The sequence below is a fragment of the Amia ocellicauda genome, chromosome 8 (assembly GCF_036373705.1).
Source record: "Amia ocellicauda isolate fAmiCal2 chromosome 8, fAmiCal2.hap1, whole genome shotgun sequence".
Taxonomy (NCBI): Eukaryota; Metazoa; Chordata; class Actinopteri; order Amiiformes; family Amiidae; genus Amia; species Amia ocellicauda.
This window is the reverse complement of record NC_089857.1, coordinates 6,794,587-6,809,665: the sequence shown is the minus strand read 5'-3', so window position 1 is coordinate 6,809,665 and position 15,079 is coordinate 6,794,587. Positions and strand designations below refer to the sequence as shown.

At 42.9% G+C, this 15,079-nt stretch overlaps 2 protein-coding genes across 3 annotated transcripts in view; one reads left to right on the top strand and one right to left on the bottom strand.

The window, feature by feature from the left end:
- Window positions 1–1,535: 1,535 nt before the first annotated feature.
- dhfr (dihydrofolate reductase) lies at window positions 1,536–11,077 on the bottom strand. The gene is made up of 6 exons (XM_066711916.1): window positions 10,821–11,077; window positions 9,430–9,479; window positions 8,884–8,989; window positions 8,664–8,790; window positions 2,119–2,234; window positions 1,536–1,710 (listed from the first exon to the last, which is right to left on the bottom strand). Exons 1-6 carry the CDS (start codon window positions 10,910–10,912, stop codon window positions 1,629–1,631), a joined length of 573 nt encoding a protein of 190 aa, XP_066568013.1. The 5' UTR covers window positions 10,913–11,077; the 3' UTR covers window positions 1,536–1,628.
- Window positions 11,078–11,350: 273 nt separating this feature from the next.
- msh3 (mutS homolog 3 (E. coli)) overlaps window positions 11,351–15,079 on the top strand; it is a 75,215-nt gene continuing 71,486 nt past the window's right edge. The window contains exons 1-8 of one of the 2 annotated variants that reach the window (XM_066711913.1): window positions 11,351–11,749; window positions 12,301–12,427; window positions 12,677–12,903; window positions 13,065–13,280; window positions 13,365–13,481; window positions 13,768–13,887; window positions 14,049–14,180; window positions 14,794–14,960. In XM_066711913.1, the coding sequence (XP_066568010.1) occupies window positions 11,621–11,749; window positions 12,301–12,427; window positions 12,677–12,903; window positions 13,065–13,280; window positions 13,365–13,481; window positions 13,768–13,887; window positions 14,049–14,180; window positions 14,794–14,960 (1,235 nt within the window). In that variant the 5' untranslated portion in view covers window positions 11,351–11,620. The remainder of the gene's footprint in view (window positions 11,750–12,300; window positions 12,428–12,676; window positions 12,904–13,064; window positions 13,281–13,364; window positions 13,482–13,767; window positions 13,888–14,048; window positions 14,181–14,793; window positions 14,961–15,079) is intronic. The other variant, XM_066711914.1, reaches the window with a different exon arrangement.

Here is a 15,079-nt window from a genome sequence, read left to right as displayed (position 1 = left end):
GCCCGCTCGAGCCTTTTCTGAATGTGGCTTGATTGCATCCCCTTCCATTTAAGCAAATGGCAGTTAAATCAGGGCCTGTACCTATTTTTGTAGCCCAAACTAAAAGCCTTTCTTCCACAAATGTGACAGCTATAAACCCTAGGTCATCTTTAAACAGGAAACTAGAACTATGTTCTGATCAGCACAGCCAAATATGCCTTGCGTCAAGACGGCTTTGAAGGCAGTGTGCAGAAAAGAGAGAAACTTTTTCATAAAAGAGCAAGTCCCCATTTTCTGGTGTCGAATCCTATCATCACCAATTATTCTGATATTTTGCAGCAGCCCTAATTTCTGCTAAAGCAATTTGTCTTCCATAATTCGCAGCATAAATAATGTAGAGAAGATGTGGCCTTGTAATTATCCCCCTACCTGCCTCAAGAGACCCCTCTACTTCAGTCTGTTCTACTGGCACCAATATCTCTATTCTCCACACTTTATTCCTTGTGGAGAGAGAACCTGCTGCCCAGTAATGGAGAATCTTTCAATTAAACTGCTGATTAAAACAGTAGGGTTTAGACAAGCCACTGAAAAATCCTTCTTCTCTCCATCACCAGCAGCTGTGGTACTTATTTTTAAATGTCCGCCATCTTGCATCTTGTGAAGACATATTATCCATGTCTGGTGCCCTAATTGTTTAATTACCTTTATTTAATTTTTGTTAGCTATTGTAGCAGTTAGTGCTCCCACTTCTATCCAGCTCTGGGTGTCTCCGTGTGGTGTTTGTGTGTTCCTCACTTTGCCGTGTGGGTTTTCTCAATTTTTCTCCTACAAAACATGGGATTTAAGTAGTTGTGTGTTAGTGTGGCTCAGCGATTAGTCTGGTGTTTTGTTAAGGGTGTACCCTACCTTGTGCCCTCTGTCAGCTGGGTCACGTGGTTATTGAATATGGATAGATTATTTTATTGCTCTCACATGTTTTTATAGCACTGCAGAAATTAAGTCCTACAGTCTAGTTTGCATCTTAATTTTTACATTGTAGTGCCTGTGAAAGCCGGACAATGTGGAGAAATCTATCGCAGAGAAGGGACAGAAAGCCGCATCGTACCTTAAACAGGTGCATGAATGCAGTTCTTCACATTCCAAAATGTCACCAGAAAGCAATCGATTTGACTATTCAAACAAAACTTTGTGTTCTTCATCTTGTCATGAGATCACAGAGGTATGGAAATTCACTCTGAAAGGATGAATAATAATATCCTGCACTGTGTTAGTGGGCTGCGCTGTGGGTGAAGAGGTATTATTGGCTACAGTCAATGGGGGAATGGGAATCACTCTGAAGACCTGCACTTATTGAATTTCACAATATTTCCTTTGATGTCTAAATTTAGCACTAAGAGTGTACTGTCCTGGATTTTCATTCGATCTCACTGGTGTTGGTTCTGTTTGTCCTTTCTATTGACTCAGTGTGCGACCCCAGTTCTGCCCAGCATTACAAATGTGAATTCCAAGACCGGTAACGCTGACATTCAAAACAACAAAGATCAAATCAATCAGAATGGTCATGAAACTAATCTTTATTTTATTTTCAGTGAGGTACAGTAAAGTAAATCAAGTACACAGTTTTTCTTCATTTTTCCACAGTGGTTAAATTAGTTTTTAATGCTTTCATAGACTTCAAAATTATACTGAATCCCCTTTTCCTCCTGCAGGTCTGCTGGCACGCCTGGAAACCTGAGAGATGAGAAAAGCACCGACAATATCAGAAATCACTAATTGCAGGACTAGATTACACCCCACAGTACACTGAATTGCCAAATTGAAGTTGTGTAATTGGGATTGTGCAGAAACATCACACAGGTGCCAGAATCTGTACTGTGAACAGGTCTTAACCTTTCCAAATCATTCAGGTGTTCACTTAAAACTGTTTCCCTAACTAAGTTGTAGCAGCTTCAAGCTCAGGCAGTAGAAAAAGACGTTTTAAACCAGCCTTCAGTGAAATCAGATGAGAAAATGTAAAAACTGATACAATCCATGTTATTTTGTACCATGTACTTAATGCCTATCATCTTCAAGATTAATGTTCAGTATAACGACAGGGAAAGCCACGAGGGTTGAAAAATGAAAGTTTATCCTACTTACTCTGGTAGAAGCTTGTATTTGTCGAAGTTAATGTTGTGCAGGAATGTGTCACAATCAAACTGCTGCTGGACCCGGGTCACAAAGAGACGGCGCTGGGCTGGGGCCTCCATTGCCTCCTGAGAACACAGCGGGGACAACAGGGGGACAGAAAGAGACATTCAAAAGGAGGTTATGAGCCCGTGACTTTTCAGAGGAACTATGACTGCAGGAAACCAGCTTTTCCACATATCCGGTCTTCAGCAAGACTCCAGTGGACAGAACGGAGTCAGATGTTGGGCCTGACAAAGAAGGCTGAGGTTAGAGTCAGGTGCGTCGTCTTGCATTGTAAACGACATACACATAAGTCAATACAGATCTAAAATAAGAGGACATACAATTGCATCTATTTTAGTCTAACCAATAAAGTAAAAGTTAAATTGCCTCTTCATCCTTGAGCAATTAGATCTCCATGCCAACAGACAGTGAAGGATGGGAGAGAAGTGCGCAGGGTTTTGTTGATGCTGCGCACACAGTGATGTAGGCTGCTGAAGGCTGGCAGTATGGAGATATTTGCTGCCCCCTTCAATTACTTAATTCGACAATGAAGAAACACTATTGGACACAGCGCCACACAGTCCCACGCGTCTGGGGCTCTGCAGCGCTCTGTCCATTCGTTTTTCTTCATTTTCATGTTGTCGGAGCCAGAGTCCTCCTGTCGACAAACAAAACAAAAAAACACCTAAAAGACTTCACAAACGTCTGTTTATGTCATTGACTCTGGCAGTCTTGCAGTAGTAACCGTTTTCTTTATTTCTTTCTCTTCAGTTGTGGCAGCCTGGGCTGTGACCAAACCACACTTCACAGCACAGTTAATGAGAGCCAACAGCAGGGAATTAAGTCACGCAAAATTAATTGAAAGGCTTTTAACGAGCCGGGCCGTTGGAGGCACTGACGGTGCGGAGACAGCTACTATAGCAACACCCTCTTAATGATCAAGTTTCCGCAAAGACACCTGACTGAAGAGCTGTAATTGATGGCCCACAAAATGGCTTTGTTTGCGTCAGAGTTTGAACCCTCTGGACAGGTACGTTCTCAGCCTGTGAGGAGGCAGCAGGTGACGCTGGGTGTCTGTCAGACGCATGGAGCAGGGCTGTGTTGTGTTGTGTTGCATTGCTCTATTCTAAAAAGCAGTGCTGCAGCAACAAACCCTCATCTCAGGGGTCCACACAAACACCATCTACTGACTTTCACGTTACTGTTCGTTGTCCAAGAACGGGGATGCTTCGTTCATGGTCAACCACCCCCAGTCCGGCTAGTTGTCATTCTGCTGAAACCGGACGACGCACCCTTGACCATCTCCTCTCGCTCTGCTACAACAGGTTGTTGCTCTTTGAAAGGAGGTTTTTAAAAAGCAGATCTCTTTAATATTTCAGCGCTCTCCGGCAGCCACGACCTCATGTGATCACCTCCACTTCTTTCATTCCCTCTCCTGGAGAATGCCAAATCAATACTCTCAGGTCCACATGGAGGGGGAAAACCCACCCCAAAAAACATTAATTCCTTTATTCATTCCATACACTCCTGTGATTTTGCCCCAGAAAACATGAGAAATGGTTAGATCTTGATTAGTAGAAACCCAGAATGTTTTGCTGGGTGGATGAATTGTGTTTAAGTAGCATCGAATCACTGTGGTTTCACTGATTAGTGCATCAATTATAGGATAACCAAGTTACGGAGTGAAATAACATCACAGATTAGTGCATTGTCCTTTTTTGAACGGATTTCACAGTGAGGGAAAAAATTATTTGATCCCCTGCTGATTTTGTACGTTTGCCCACTGACAAAGAAATGATCAGTCCATAATTTTAATGGTAGGTGTATTTTAACAGTGAGAGAAAGAATAACAACAAAACAATCCAGAAAAACGCATTTCAAAAAAGTTATAAATTGATTTGCATGTTAATGAGGGAAATAAGTATTTGACCCCTTCGACTTAGTACTTGGTGGCAAAACCCTTGTTGGCAATCACAGAGGTCAGACGTTTCTTGTAGTTGGCCACCAGGTTTGCACACATCTCAGGAGGGATTTTGTCCCACTCCTCTTTGCAGATCCTCTCCAAGTCATTAAGGTTTCAAGGCTGACGTTTGGCAACTCAAACCTTCAGCTCCCTCCACAGATTTTCTATGGGATTAATGTCTGGAGACTGGCTAGGCCACTCCAAGACCTAATGTGCTTCTTCTTGAGCCACTCCTGTGTTGCCTTGGCTGTGTGTTTTGGGTCATTGTCATGCTGGAATACCCATCCACGACCCATTTTCAATGCCCTGGCTGAGGGAAGGAGGTTCTCACCCAAGATTTGACGGTACATGGCCCCGTCCATCATCCCTTTGATGCGGTGCAGTTGTCCTGTCCCCTTAGCAGAAAAACACCCCCAAAGCATAATTTTTCCACCTCAATGTTTGACGGTGGGGATGGTGTCCTCCAAACATGGCGAGTTGAGTTGATGCCAAAGAGCTCAATTTTGGTCTCATCTGACCACAACACTTTCACCCAGTTCTCCTCTGAATCATTCAGATGTTCATTGGCAAACTTCAGACAGGCCTGTACATGTGCTTTCTTGAGCAGGGGGACCTTGCGGGTGCTGCAGGATTTCAGTCCTTCACGGCGTAGTGTGTTACCAATTGTTTTCTTGGTGACTATGGTCCCAGCTGCCTTGAGATCATTAACAAGATCCTCCTGTGTAGTTCTGGGCTGATTCCTCACCGTTCTCATGATCATTGAAACTCCACGAGGTGAGATCTTGCATGGAGCCCCAGACCGAGGGAGACTGACAGTTATTTTGTGTTTCTTCCATTTGCGAATAATCACACCAACTGTTGTCACTGACATCCTTGGACAGCTCTTTGGTCTTGGCCATGGTGGAGAGTTTGGAATCTGATTGATTGATTGCTTCTGTGGACAGGTGTCTTTTATACAGGTAACGAGCTGAGATTAGGAGCACTCCCTTTAAGAGAGCCAGGAATCTTGCTGATTGATAGGGGATCAAATACTTATTTCACTCATTAACATGCAAATCAATTTATGACTTTTTTGAAATGTGTTTTTCTGGATTGTTTTGTTGTTATTTTGTCTCTCACTGTTAAAATACACCTACCATTAAAATTATAGACTGATCATTTCTTTGTCAGTGGGCAAACGTACAAAATCAGCAGGGGATCAAATACTTTTTTCCCCTCACTGTATATTTCACAATAGCAATAGACTGGGTACTACAATAGTTATGAGAAAATAATGTAACTAGGTCTACCTGGACTCTTATTATCTTTGATGCTTCACCTCCAGTCCAGTAAAGTATTCAGAACAGAATAACTCCAGAAACAGCGGAAGGCAAGCTGCCCATAATAGTGACTACCTGTGGAGTGGGCTCTTTGATAGCAAGAACACATTGGGTTCATAGGCTGCCCCAAGTAAAACTGGTCAACAGGTGGTAGCAGCCAGGGCCAAAACAGAGAGAATAAAAGTGTCAAAACAGTGAATAACAGCCTAGAGGGAGGAGTGGTGGTTCGAGTGGCTGGATAAACAGGACTGCTGTCAACCTCCTGAGAAACGGCAGAAACATCAAGCACAGGGAAGCTCTGACTCACCTCGAGAAGAATGGTGGGTGGGCGGGAACGCGGGACTGGTAACCGGTCGCAATAATAACAATAAACAGTCTAAAGACCGCACTGTTCATTTCAAAGCCCACTTCATGCCAAGAGTCAATTAAAGCATGGCCTCAAAGGGAGCGAATGAGAGATGACAACTGATGTGTTGATGGCCCCGGCTTGCTGGCTTATTTTAGTCAACGAAAGTGTAATTTTGACATCAGGCAGACATCAAAGAATCGGGTGACCTTACTGCATCTCAAGGGGACCCTTTAATCCGTTCTATGCATAGGGCTTTAGAGAAGAAAAAAAAGAAGAAGGGAAAAGGGTAAGGGAGGAGTTACTGACTGGCATGAAAAAGCCAAGATAAAAGCCGTCCCTACAGTAGCGGGGCCGCCACGTTCAGCTCTCCCACCTCACGGGCCGCACGTATTTACATAGCATTCAATACCTCACCAGCACGATGCTCTGATCACGAGACGAGAATTCATCAAACAGAACGGCCACATTATGCAATCACACAGAGGTTTCACTTTACATACACAAGGAGGACATTCACAACCTTTTGCCCCAGAGGTAAATTTACCACCAGCCCCCCGTCTTTTCTGAAAATCAAATCTAAATCTTTGAAAGTGCCATGGATGATGGAAGTTGCCTTTTTTCATGTACTTTTTCCATTTCATTGGAATTTGGAAGTCTCAGCAAAGATCTTTGAACATTAGGTCGCAAAACATATAGATGCCACCCTCTTCCGCAACCTCTGTGTGCAGCTGGGTGTTTGAGAATAGTGTGTGCTAAGCCCTCCAGGTAATGAGCTCAGGAACTCGATTTCACACACCAAGACTTTGTGGTTTCCTAGCAGCTACCTGGCTAAGTATCCTGAAGTAAAATCCAATGGGCAAAATGCATGCACTTTGAACAGCCATCAAAACTAACTTGTTTTCTGCAGCAGCTGTAGGGATGGAATTCAGTTGACTTTATCTTAGACTATGGTTGTGGCTGTTTGTATTACCCCTGCACAAAGCATACAGTATAAGGACTTATTTATTTCTGTTAGCTGCCTGAAGACTGCGGATGATTGATATTATTTTTTTGTTGTGGTAAAGGCGCTATACTGTCCTTCCACTATGCCATAGTTAAGAAGTGGCAGGTGTGGACATGGAGGCTTCTGCACATTAGTTCTTTGATCTCACTGCCAGATTTATACACCTGGTACAAAAACCCAGAAAGGTTTCAGTATGTTTTAAATGGGTTCCCACAAAACTTCAAGCATTACATTATTCTCATACACCCCCCATCCCAAATTGTCTTTATTATTCCTAAACACCCTTCCAGTTTACCACACATTATAAAATGCAAAGTTTTCTGTGACCACACTGGTGCAAACAAGTGTATTGTTGCCTCGTTCTATTAAATAACTTACTATAAGGGCATTAGAGTGATTTTGAAAATGAAAGTGATATATTATGAAAGTGGTAATCATCTAAAAAAATAAAAAAAGGGTGACGGGAAACGATACAGAAGGTGTGCTTTTACAATCCCTCTGTCCCCTCACAATGCTGGGGTCTGTATTTGCACTTCTATCGCAAAGCCAGATTATACAGACACGGGCTGGACATATCTCCTTCATGCATTCAGACGGAGCCTCCGACTGCGTGCAACAAGACCCATCCCACGCCATTCTTTCAAACCGACCAGCCGGCACCGCGAAAACCTCTCTGCAAAATACATACATTAATAAATTAACAGCAGCATCTTCAATGTGCCCGCATGCAAATCGCCCACCTGGGCATCTGAATAAGCTAACGGCAGCAGCCAAACAATGCCGAGACAGCTGGCTCTCAGGATCAGAGCGAACGGCATCCATATCAAAATGGTTTCCAAACTCCAGGCCACAGAATAAAACCCTTTTATCTCCTCAATGGTACACAGAGAGCAAACCCAAGCCAAACAGTGCCTTCATTATTTCTGTTCTGTAAATGTCACCCGAGGTAACGCTGCTTCATATCAATTACATTTCTAACACGGCCCGAAGGGAGAGGAAAACGCAATTAAAGGCAAACTTGTCTGATCACTGGTCCTAAAGATAAACACTTCACTAAAACATGTAGCCGGTGAACACACAGTAAACATAACACCAAATCCCAATCCAAACATAACCACTCATGAAGGCTTTAAAGTAGGAAGCTATTCATTGCAGCTACAATTCTCAAAACTGTAATTACATCAGCCATGTGTTCATAGTTATGATCCACTTTATTTAGACAACAGAGCCTGAAACCTTTTGTGTTGCCTGGGCTATGAGTTACTTATCAAGTTTTGAAGAAGCAATATTATTTTACATTAACAATGAATGTTTTTAAAGATCTTCACGTTACTTACTACATAAAGTTTTGCGTTTTAGACTTACAACATAAGCCGCTGTCTGCAAATGCTTTAAACAGCACACAAAAAGTAAAGTGTTGCAGCTTCTGTCTTCTTCAGTGCAGAGTAGATTTTGAGGATGAGAAAATTCAATGTTGATTGTTAAATGCGATTTAAATACAGAATAACCTTTTTAATAAGGTGGGAAGAATGTCTTCAGTTTGGACCTGTTTTATAGGCAGGGCGATGTGATTCTCAAAGCCTAGGTATGGGAAACAAAAGTAGGAGGGAAATGTATATTTGCCTTTTTCTAAATATAGTTTTGGAAAAAATCACGTGGAGTCTGAAGGAGTCAGTTTACTTCAGATCTCCAAGACCGGAGCAGAAGATCTTAAGGTTTTCATTCCAGCAAAGTTCTTAATTGGTCATTTAACTAATTATTCACCCAAATTAACCTATTTAACCCCTTTCCTAAGTCTGTTTAATACAGGTGACTTACCAACCCTTTGGTTTGTGGTTTGAGGCCTGGATTTGAAGAATGAGTGTTTGGATGTTATACCTTGTAGAGGGAGCTGCCTCCGATGACCCAGACCTGGTCAGCCAGTCCTGAGAGGGGAGCCGTGTCCAGCAGGCGGAGAGCGGCGCTGAAGTCAGAGGCCAGGTAGTGCGCTCCTGTTGGGGGCTCCCTGCACGCACGCACACACAGACACACACGGTTACTGGGCGGCTCAGGAGCAGGTAATGACGAGTGGAGGAGAGCGGGAAGCAGGCGACCTTACTTCAGCTCCCTGCTCAGCACAATGTTGATTCTGTTCTTCAGGGGTCTGTTCATCTCTGGGATGGAGAACCACGTCTTCCGCCCCATAATCACCACATTCTGCCTGCCTTTAACAAGGGCAGATATTAAAACAACAGCAAGACAAGGACAAGATCAGTTGCAAAGTACTGCAAAATGGTTCTCTATCCCAAATGTCCACGTCAAAATGTTAACCACCACCTGAGCTGCAGAAAGGAATAATATCCTTTATGACCAGACCCCAGAGACACTCGCTGACAGATTTACTTTAAACTGTGTATTGTGGATCGATATACCTGCTGATAAAATAGTGATTGAGAAAATTGTATCGGAGGTCATTTCAAACTAAACACTGCCATCTAGTGGCATCAGTGTCTTTCTAAAGATTAATTCACATGTTTCTTGGTCATAGACTTCTCACTTCTCAAATGCATTGTAAACTAATGTTTCTAAGATGAGCTTCACTATGAAAATACAATGCTTCAGTGTCCAAAGTAACAATGTAAAAATAATATCAGTATACTACTACCTTCTACTGTAGGAGTCATGGTCATCTTCTGGAAATACTTAAATTCTTTACTGTAAATGAAACAAAAAAAATTGAAATCCTAAAAAAGACTGGAAAGATCAAATAGTAAAAAGGTGTTTGTTAATTGCAAACTAGGAGAAAACTGCCAATAACTGCAAAACTATTCAGTAATTTCCTGCAAATATATAGGAGTCATTCTTCCAATAGGGTGCCTGTTGTGTCCCTGTGCCATATTTTGGATAAAATAGCTAATTATATTCAAAATAATAAATACATCATAATGTAATAAGTAGGCCTAATTCCTATACACAACCAATTATTTGAAAGGGCCTGTTGATTGGCATGTTTATTTACATATTGATAAAACCTAGTTCCATATCAAAAACAATTAAATTAACCTGTTGAATTGCAGTTTGCAGAATTATACAGATCTTCGCTTAGTTTCCAAATATCTGCATGTTTTAATGTAAGTCAATTATCTGTTTATTGAAATCATTGAGATCATTGAATTACAATAACATTTGTGAATTTTGAATCCATGAAAAAAGTTCATTATATTTATTGATCTGTCAGTTGTTACTTTTGTCAACACTGTCAGGCCATTTTCAACTATGTTACTTGCAAATATAATATTTAATTTGGTGTTTTATAATAAACTATCAATCCTAAGCTTTATGTGAAAATTAAGATGGTATCTAACACTTTAATATAAACATATCAGTGCTTCAAAGTTGTGTTTGTAAATTCCACAATGTTTTTAATTTAAAATGGAATTACTTGATAATCCTTTTTTTATGATTCAATAACAGAATTTAGCGACACACTTTGTCTAAAAATGTTTGGTTTGAAAGGGATATAACTTAAACAGTTATAACTCTCAGAGTTGCTTAAGGGTCCGTAAAATAACAGAGCTGGTAAAATGTTCCTTAAACAGGGAATTGACAGGCTTTCTGTGTTTAATGATGTCAAAACTGTTTTTTTGATTCATATATATTTTTTTTAAGGTCCAAAAAACACCCTATTGGAAATCTGGGTCATGGTTCATTCATATATATACAGCTCTGGAAAAAAATAAGAGACCACTTAACATTGATTTCTGAACTTGGAGTGGTCTCTTCCAGAGCTGTATGTATATGAATGAACCATGACCCATATTTCCAATAGGGTGCTTTTTGGACCTTAAAAAAAAAAAAATGAACCAAAAAAACAGTTTTGACATCATTTTCTCAGCATATGTATACTGTATTGTTTAGTTGCAAGGCAAGGCTTTGATGTATCATTAAACTATATAAACAGTGAACCAGAAAGTACACTATCCTGAACATGTTTACAGCTCCAATTCGTGTCAAAACTGAAAAGCATGTTTGAAATCTGAAGTGCATTGCGTTTACCTTAATCTTGTCGGATGCCAGGGCAGATTGCCTTTGTTGCCGATTCCCATGTTGGGGCAAACCGCTACGATACAGTTAATTGTGCGAGACATGTTGTTATTTGGGGTTTAGCGCTGCTGTTCAATGATCGCTAATGCGTTCCCGCCAGCAGAACACTACGTCATTACCCGCGTCACACACAAACGCGCAGACTGTCAATCAAACCAAGCACTGCGTGGATTGTGGCACACAATTAAAGTTTAAGACCATAATCCACGCTGTGCTTTGGTTTGCTTCAGGGACTTGTGAAACAGCATGTGATATGTGGACACTGGAACTTTCCCCTGCCATGATTTCACTTTATAAATAGTTTGACTTTCGCACATTCAACAACGATGCTTTGTGTTTTATTACAACAAAACTATCTAGTAGATGAATCTGTAGCGAATCTATCGGTATACTGTTAACAAGACTCCTTACAAATAGCAATACCGTTTTGCAAAAAGGATTGCATTAGATCCCTGTTCGTGTAGCGCAGATGGCCGCAGTTCTGCGCGGCTCCACCAATGGGAGCGGCGCAATTCTGCAGATCTGCGGACGTCTGCGCTACACGAACGCGACCTATTTTAAAAGAGACCCCCATTACTGCGCCTGCGCTTGCGTCAATGGCGCGCCAGCAGCATCGGCGGCGTTCATAGCAGTGCATTTGAAAATAGTTTAGCTTCGCATTGCATGTCCAGGAAGATCAATAGACATTGTACATATTGTTTCAAAGAACTGATACTTTGGTTTTTAAACACAACATCAGTGCGCTGTGTACGATGTCCAAAGCAAGCAGGAAATCAGCAAATCAGGCTTCTATTAGTAGGTTCTTTACAGCAGTTAACAAGAAAGCGTCAGACACAGAGATTATCTCAGCAGCCAACTCTGCAGGGCAGTCGGGGAGCAAGGTAAGAGTAAGCTTTTTAATACCGAAATCCACACACTTGCAGCGAGTGCATCTGTCAAATAAGTTCGTGCGGAAACAATTTTACTTTGCCTTTTTTATGTGTTATGTGCAGCACACACACAAGCAATGCAAGGAAAAATTATCATTGTGCTAAGCTCTTTGCAATGATGTTTTTTTTTCTTCTGTTTTGCAGCTTTTGTTAACATTTAATTTGCTCTTCAAACGTGTATTGCCGGTTATTATTTGCAGATCCTTAGTTTCAATCAGTGCATGTCTTCTCGGTACTGAAATCCCATTGATAATTCAGATTATGGCAAATCACCATGCTCTGCTGTAGTACACCGCATTCACCTGGAAGTTGAATTTGACTGTCATGCCATTTATTGTACATATTGCAAAATGCATCCAGAAATCTTTGTGTGCGCTGCATATTTGTACGTGTTTGTTTTGTGTACTGAGCATGTGGTTCTCTTTATTTGTCTGCATTTTCTTCTGCCATTCTGCCTTAATAGTGTAATGGATGTGTCTATGTTTGTTTGTTTCCCTCTGAAGCTTGGATCTGACAGGAAGAAGAAGCACCCTGCAGAGAAAGATGAATCCAAGAGGAAACGGGCCAAGTTGTCCCACAGCGAGGAAGGGGATGAAGACATCATTATGGTTCAGAGTGGCAAAGGAAAAGGTCAGTTTATTAAGATAATCCACTACATTCATGTACCAAAAGCTAATTTAGCCAGCCTTACTCTTTGGATATTGGAGATTATGTTTCTGTTTGTGTCTTGCATTCAGCTGCCTCAGGGTTCAGGCTCACTCTGTAGATGTTATTTTTCTCCTCTTCCTTTCTTTCTCCCACCCATTTTTGTGCATAAGAAACAAAGACACCGAAAGAGGTTGTGATGTGATTTGTTTCTCGTTGTCTCTGTGGGAGCAGCTGATGCGATGGAGGATTCAAAGGGAAAACTCTCCTCATACACCCTGGATAGATTGAGGGGGTTCAGCTGTGGGGGAGGCCCTCTCGGCACGGTCTCCGGGGCCCCAAACGGTGGGACGGGGGGAAATGACATGAGCCCTCTGGGCCGGTCACCGGACGAAAGCAGAGAGGAAGAGGAGGAGGAGGCTGCCTGTGAAAAAAGCCCTGTCAACAAAGCCAAAAAGCAGGTAGAGGGAAACAAGACAGTCTTTTTCCTGTCAAGGCATGGAAATCTCCGGCTCCATTGCCCTCAAGGAGTGGGGCTGGTCCATCGTTTTCTTAACTGTATCCTGGAAGTCACTAATTAATTACTACTACTAGGTTTGAACCCCTTTTTCTCCTCTTTCAGGACAGACAAGGGTTCAACCTGAGCCAGTTTGCTAATGCAAGTAGTGGAGGCGCTTCCAAGAAAACCCAGCTGGAAGTCAGTGTCCCCAACAAGAGGACCAAGAGCATCTACACGCCTCTGGAGCTGCAGTTCCTGGAGATCAAGCAGAAGCACAAGGACGCCCTGCTGTGTGTGGAGTGTGGCTACAAGTACAGGTTCTTTGGGGAAGATGCTGAGGTTAGGACGGAGCTAATAATTGGTGTTAATATTGTCCCGGTCTTTCGGTAGGTTGTGAGTCTGTGTCTGTTTTGTCTCTTGCAGATTGCAGCTAAAGAACTGAACATTTTCTGTCACATGGACCACAACTTCATGACAGCCAGCATCCCCACACACAGGCTGTTTGTACACGTGCGCCGCTTGGTCTCCCAGGGTTACAAGGTCAGTCCTGTTGCCGGGTTAGTTGATGTATGGATTTACACCCTTATGGAGCGTTTTGGGACTTGTCACCCATGTGTGTTGCATGAAGGGCTAACTCTTGACCTGCTCTGTGATGATCTCTTAATTGTTCATATGGTGAGAGGGAGAGGGAGAGGGAAAGGGAGAGATGTGTTTGAAAGTCCATGAACCGAGTGTTTGGAAAAGTACAATAACGGAGGTCAATACAATTCTATGTGTAAAGTTGGAATGAGTGTTTGCTAAGTCAGGTGCCGTCGTGGCTCCTCAGGTGGGGGTGGTGAAGCAGACGGAGACGACGGCGCTGAAGGCTGTGGGAGCCAGTAAGAGCTCTCTGTTCACCCGGCAGCTGAGCGTACTCTACACCAAGTCCACATTGGTAGGGGAGGATATCCTTTCACTGGGTGGGAGGGTGATACTGGGGACAGAGACTGGGGCTGTAAGGGTCTTGAGGGTTAGGTTATGGAAGTGGAGGTTGAGGTGATTGGGGTTATGGTCTGTATGGTGGGTTGTGCTTGCGAGAGGACAGTGCCCCTTAACAGTGAATCACATGTGAACCCCCTGCTGAAACTGGGAGACCTGGAGCAGGCTGAAGATGTGGTCCTGGATGCTCCCAACAACTATCTTCTGTGTATGTGTGAGAGCTGGGAGGGCAAGAAGCAGCAGCTCACAGTCGGAGTGGTGGTAAGGAAACTGTTGGAAACGTACAGAAGAGATGGTGTGCACTCGGGGGTTCCTCGCAGGGTTTATAGAAATGTTGTGCCCTTCATTCCCCTTTCTCTCAGACAACATGCAAGAGTCACATATTTTGCTGTTTGTAAGAGGAGTACTGTTCTGATTTCACCATTTTATCTATTACATTTCACTAGTGTGGCCACTAGATGGCATATAACACCTTATATTGGATTTAAAAATGTGGCTGATCTTTTGGTTTCATGTAGGGATAACTAATCACTTGCTCTGGGGAAGTCAATTGTGCAGTTGTGCAAAATGGTGTCATTTCATCATCTGATTTGAAACCGAGTGCATTAATAATCCCCAAATGTTTGATCGGGAGCTTGTTTTAATGATTGTGGTTGTGTGCTGGTGAACATATCACAGTAACCCCATGTGTGTTTCTCTGTGGGATAGTGTTCCCATAACCCCACCTGCCTTGTTGTGTGGCATTCGATTTTATCGCGCTGTCTGCGTGTGTTTTGTGCCGTAACAGTTTACTAATTCCATGTTTTGAGTTGTGCGTTGTGTGACAGTATAGCTCTCACCTCGTGTCTTGTGTGGTGCGTTGCGGTTTTTGCAGGCCGTCCAGCCCAGCACTGGGGACGTGATGCTGGACTGCTTCCAAGATGGCCCCTCTCGCTCGGAGCTGGAGACCTGCATCCTACGTGTGCAGCCGGTGGAGATCCTGGTACCCTCTGACCTCTCGGAGGCCACGGAGCGGCTCCTTCGTGGCATTGCCTCTGCCAGGTAACCCTTCCCTGTGTCGTCCTGGGTTTCACACAGACACACACGTCTCTATTGCGCTGTGAGGGAGCAGGGCAGGCCAATAGTTTACCCTCCGTGTACTTAACATTTCAGCAGGGCAC

What these genes read in the sequence shown, in the direction of transcription:
- dhfr (XM_066711916.1), bottom strand. Translation starts at nt 10,912, where the DNA reads ATGTCTCGCACAATTAACTGTATCGTAGCGGTTTGCCCCAACATGGGA. An exon ending in GTGCTGAGCAGGGAGCTGAA is followed by an intron (nt 8,791 to 8,883) that starts GTAAGGTCGCCT and finishes GCGTGCGTGCAG; the next exon opens with GGAGCCCCCAACAGGAGCGC. An exon ending in GAGGCAGCTCCCTCTACAAG is followed by an intron (nt 2,235 to 8,663) that starts GTATAACATCCA and finishes CTGTGTTCTCAG; the next exon opens with GAGGCAATGGAGGCCCCAGC.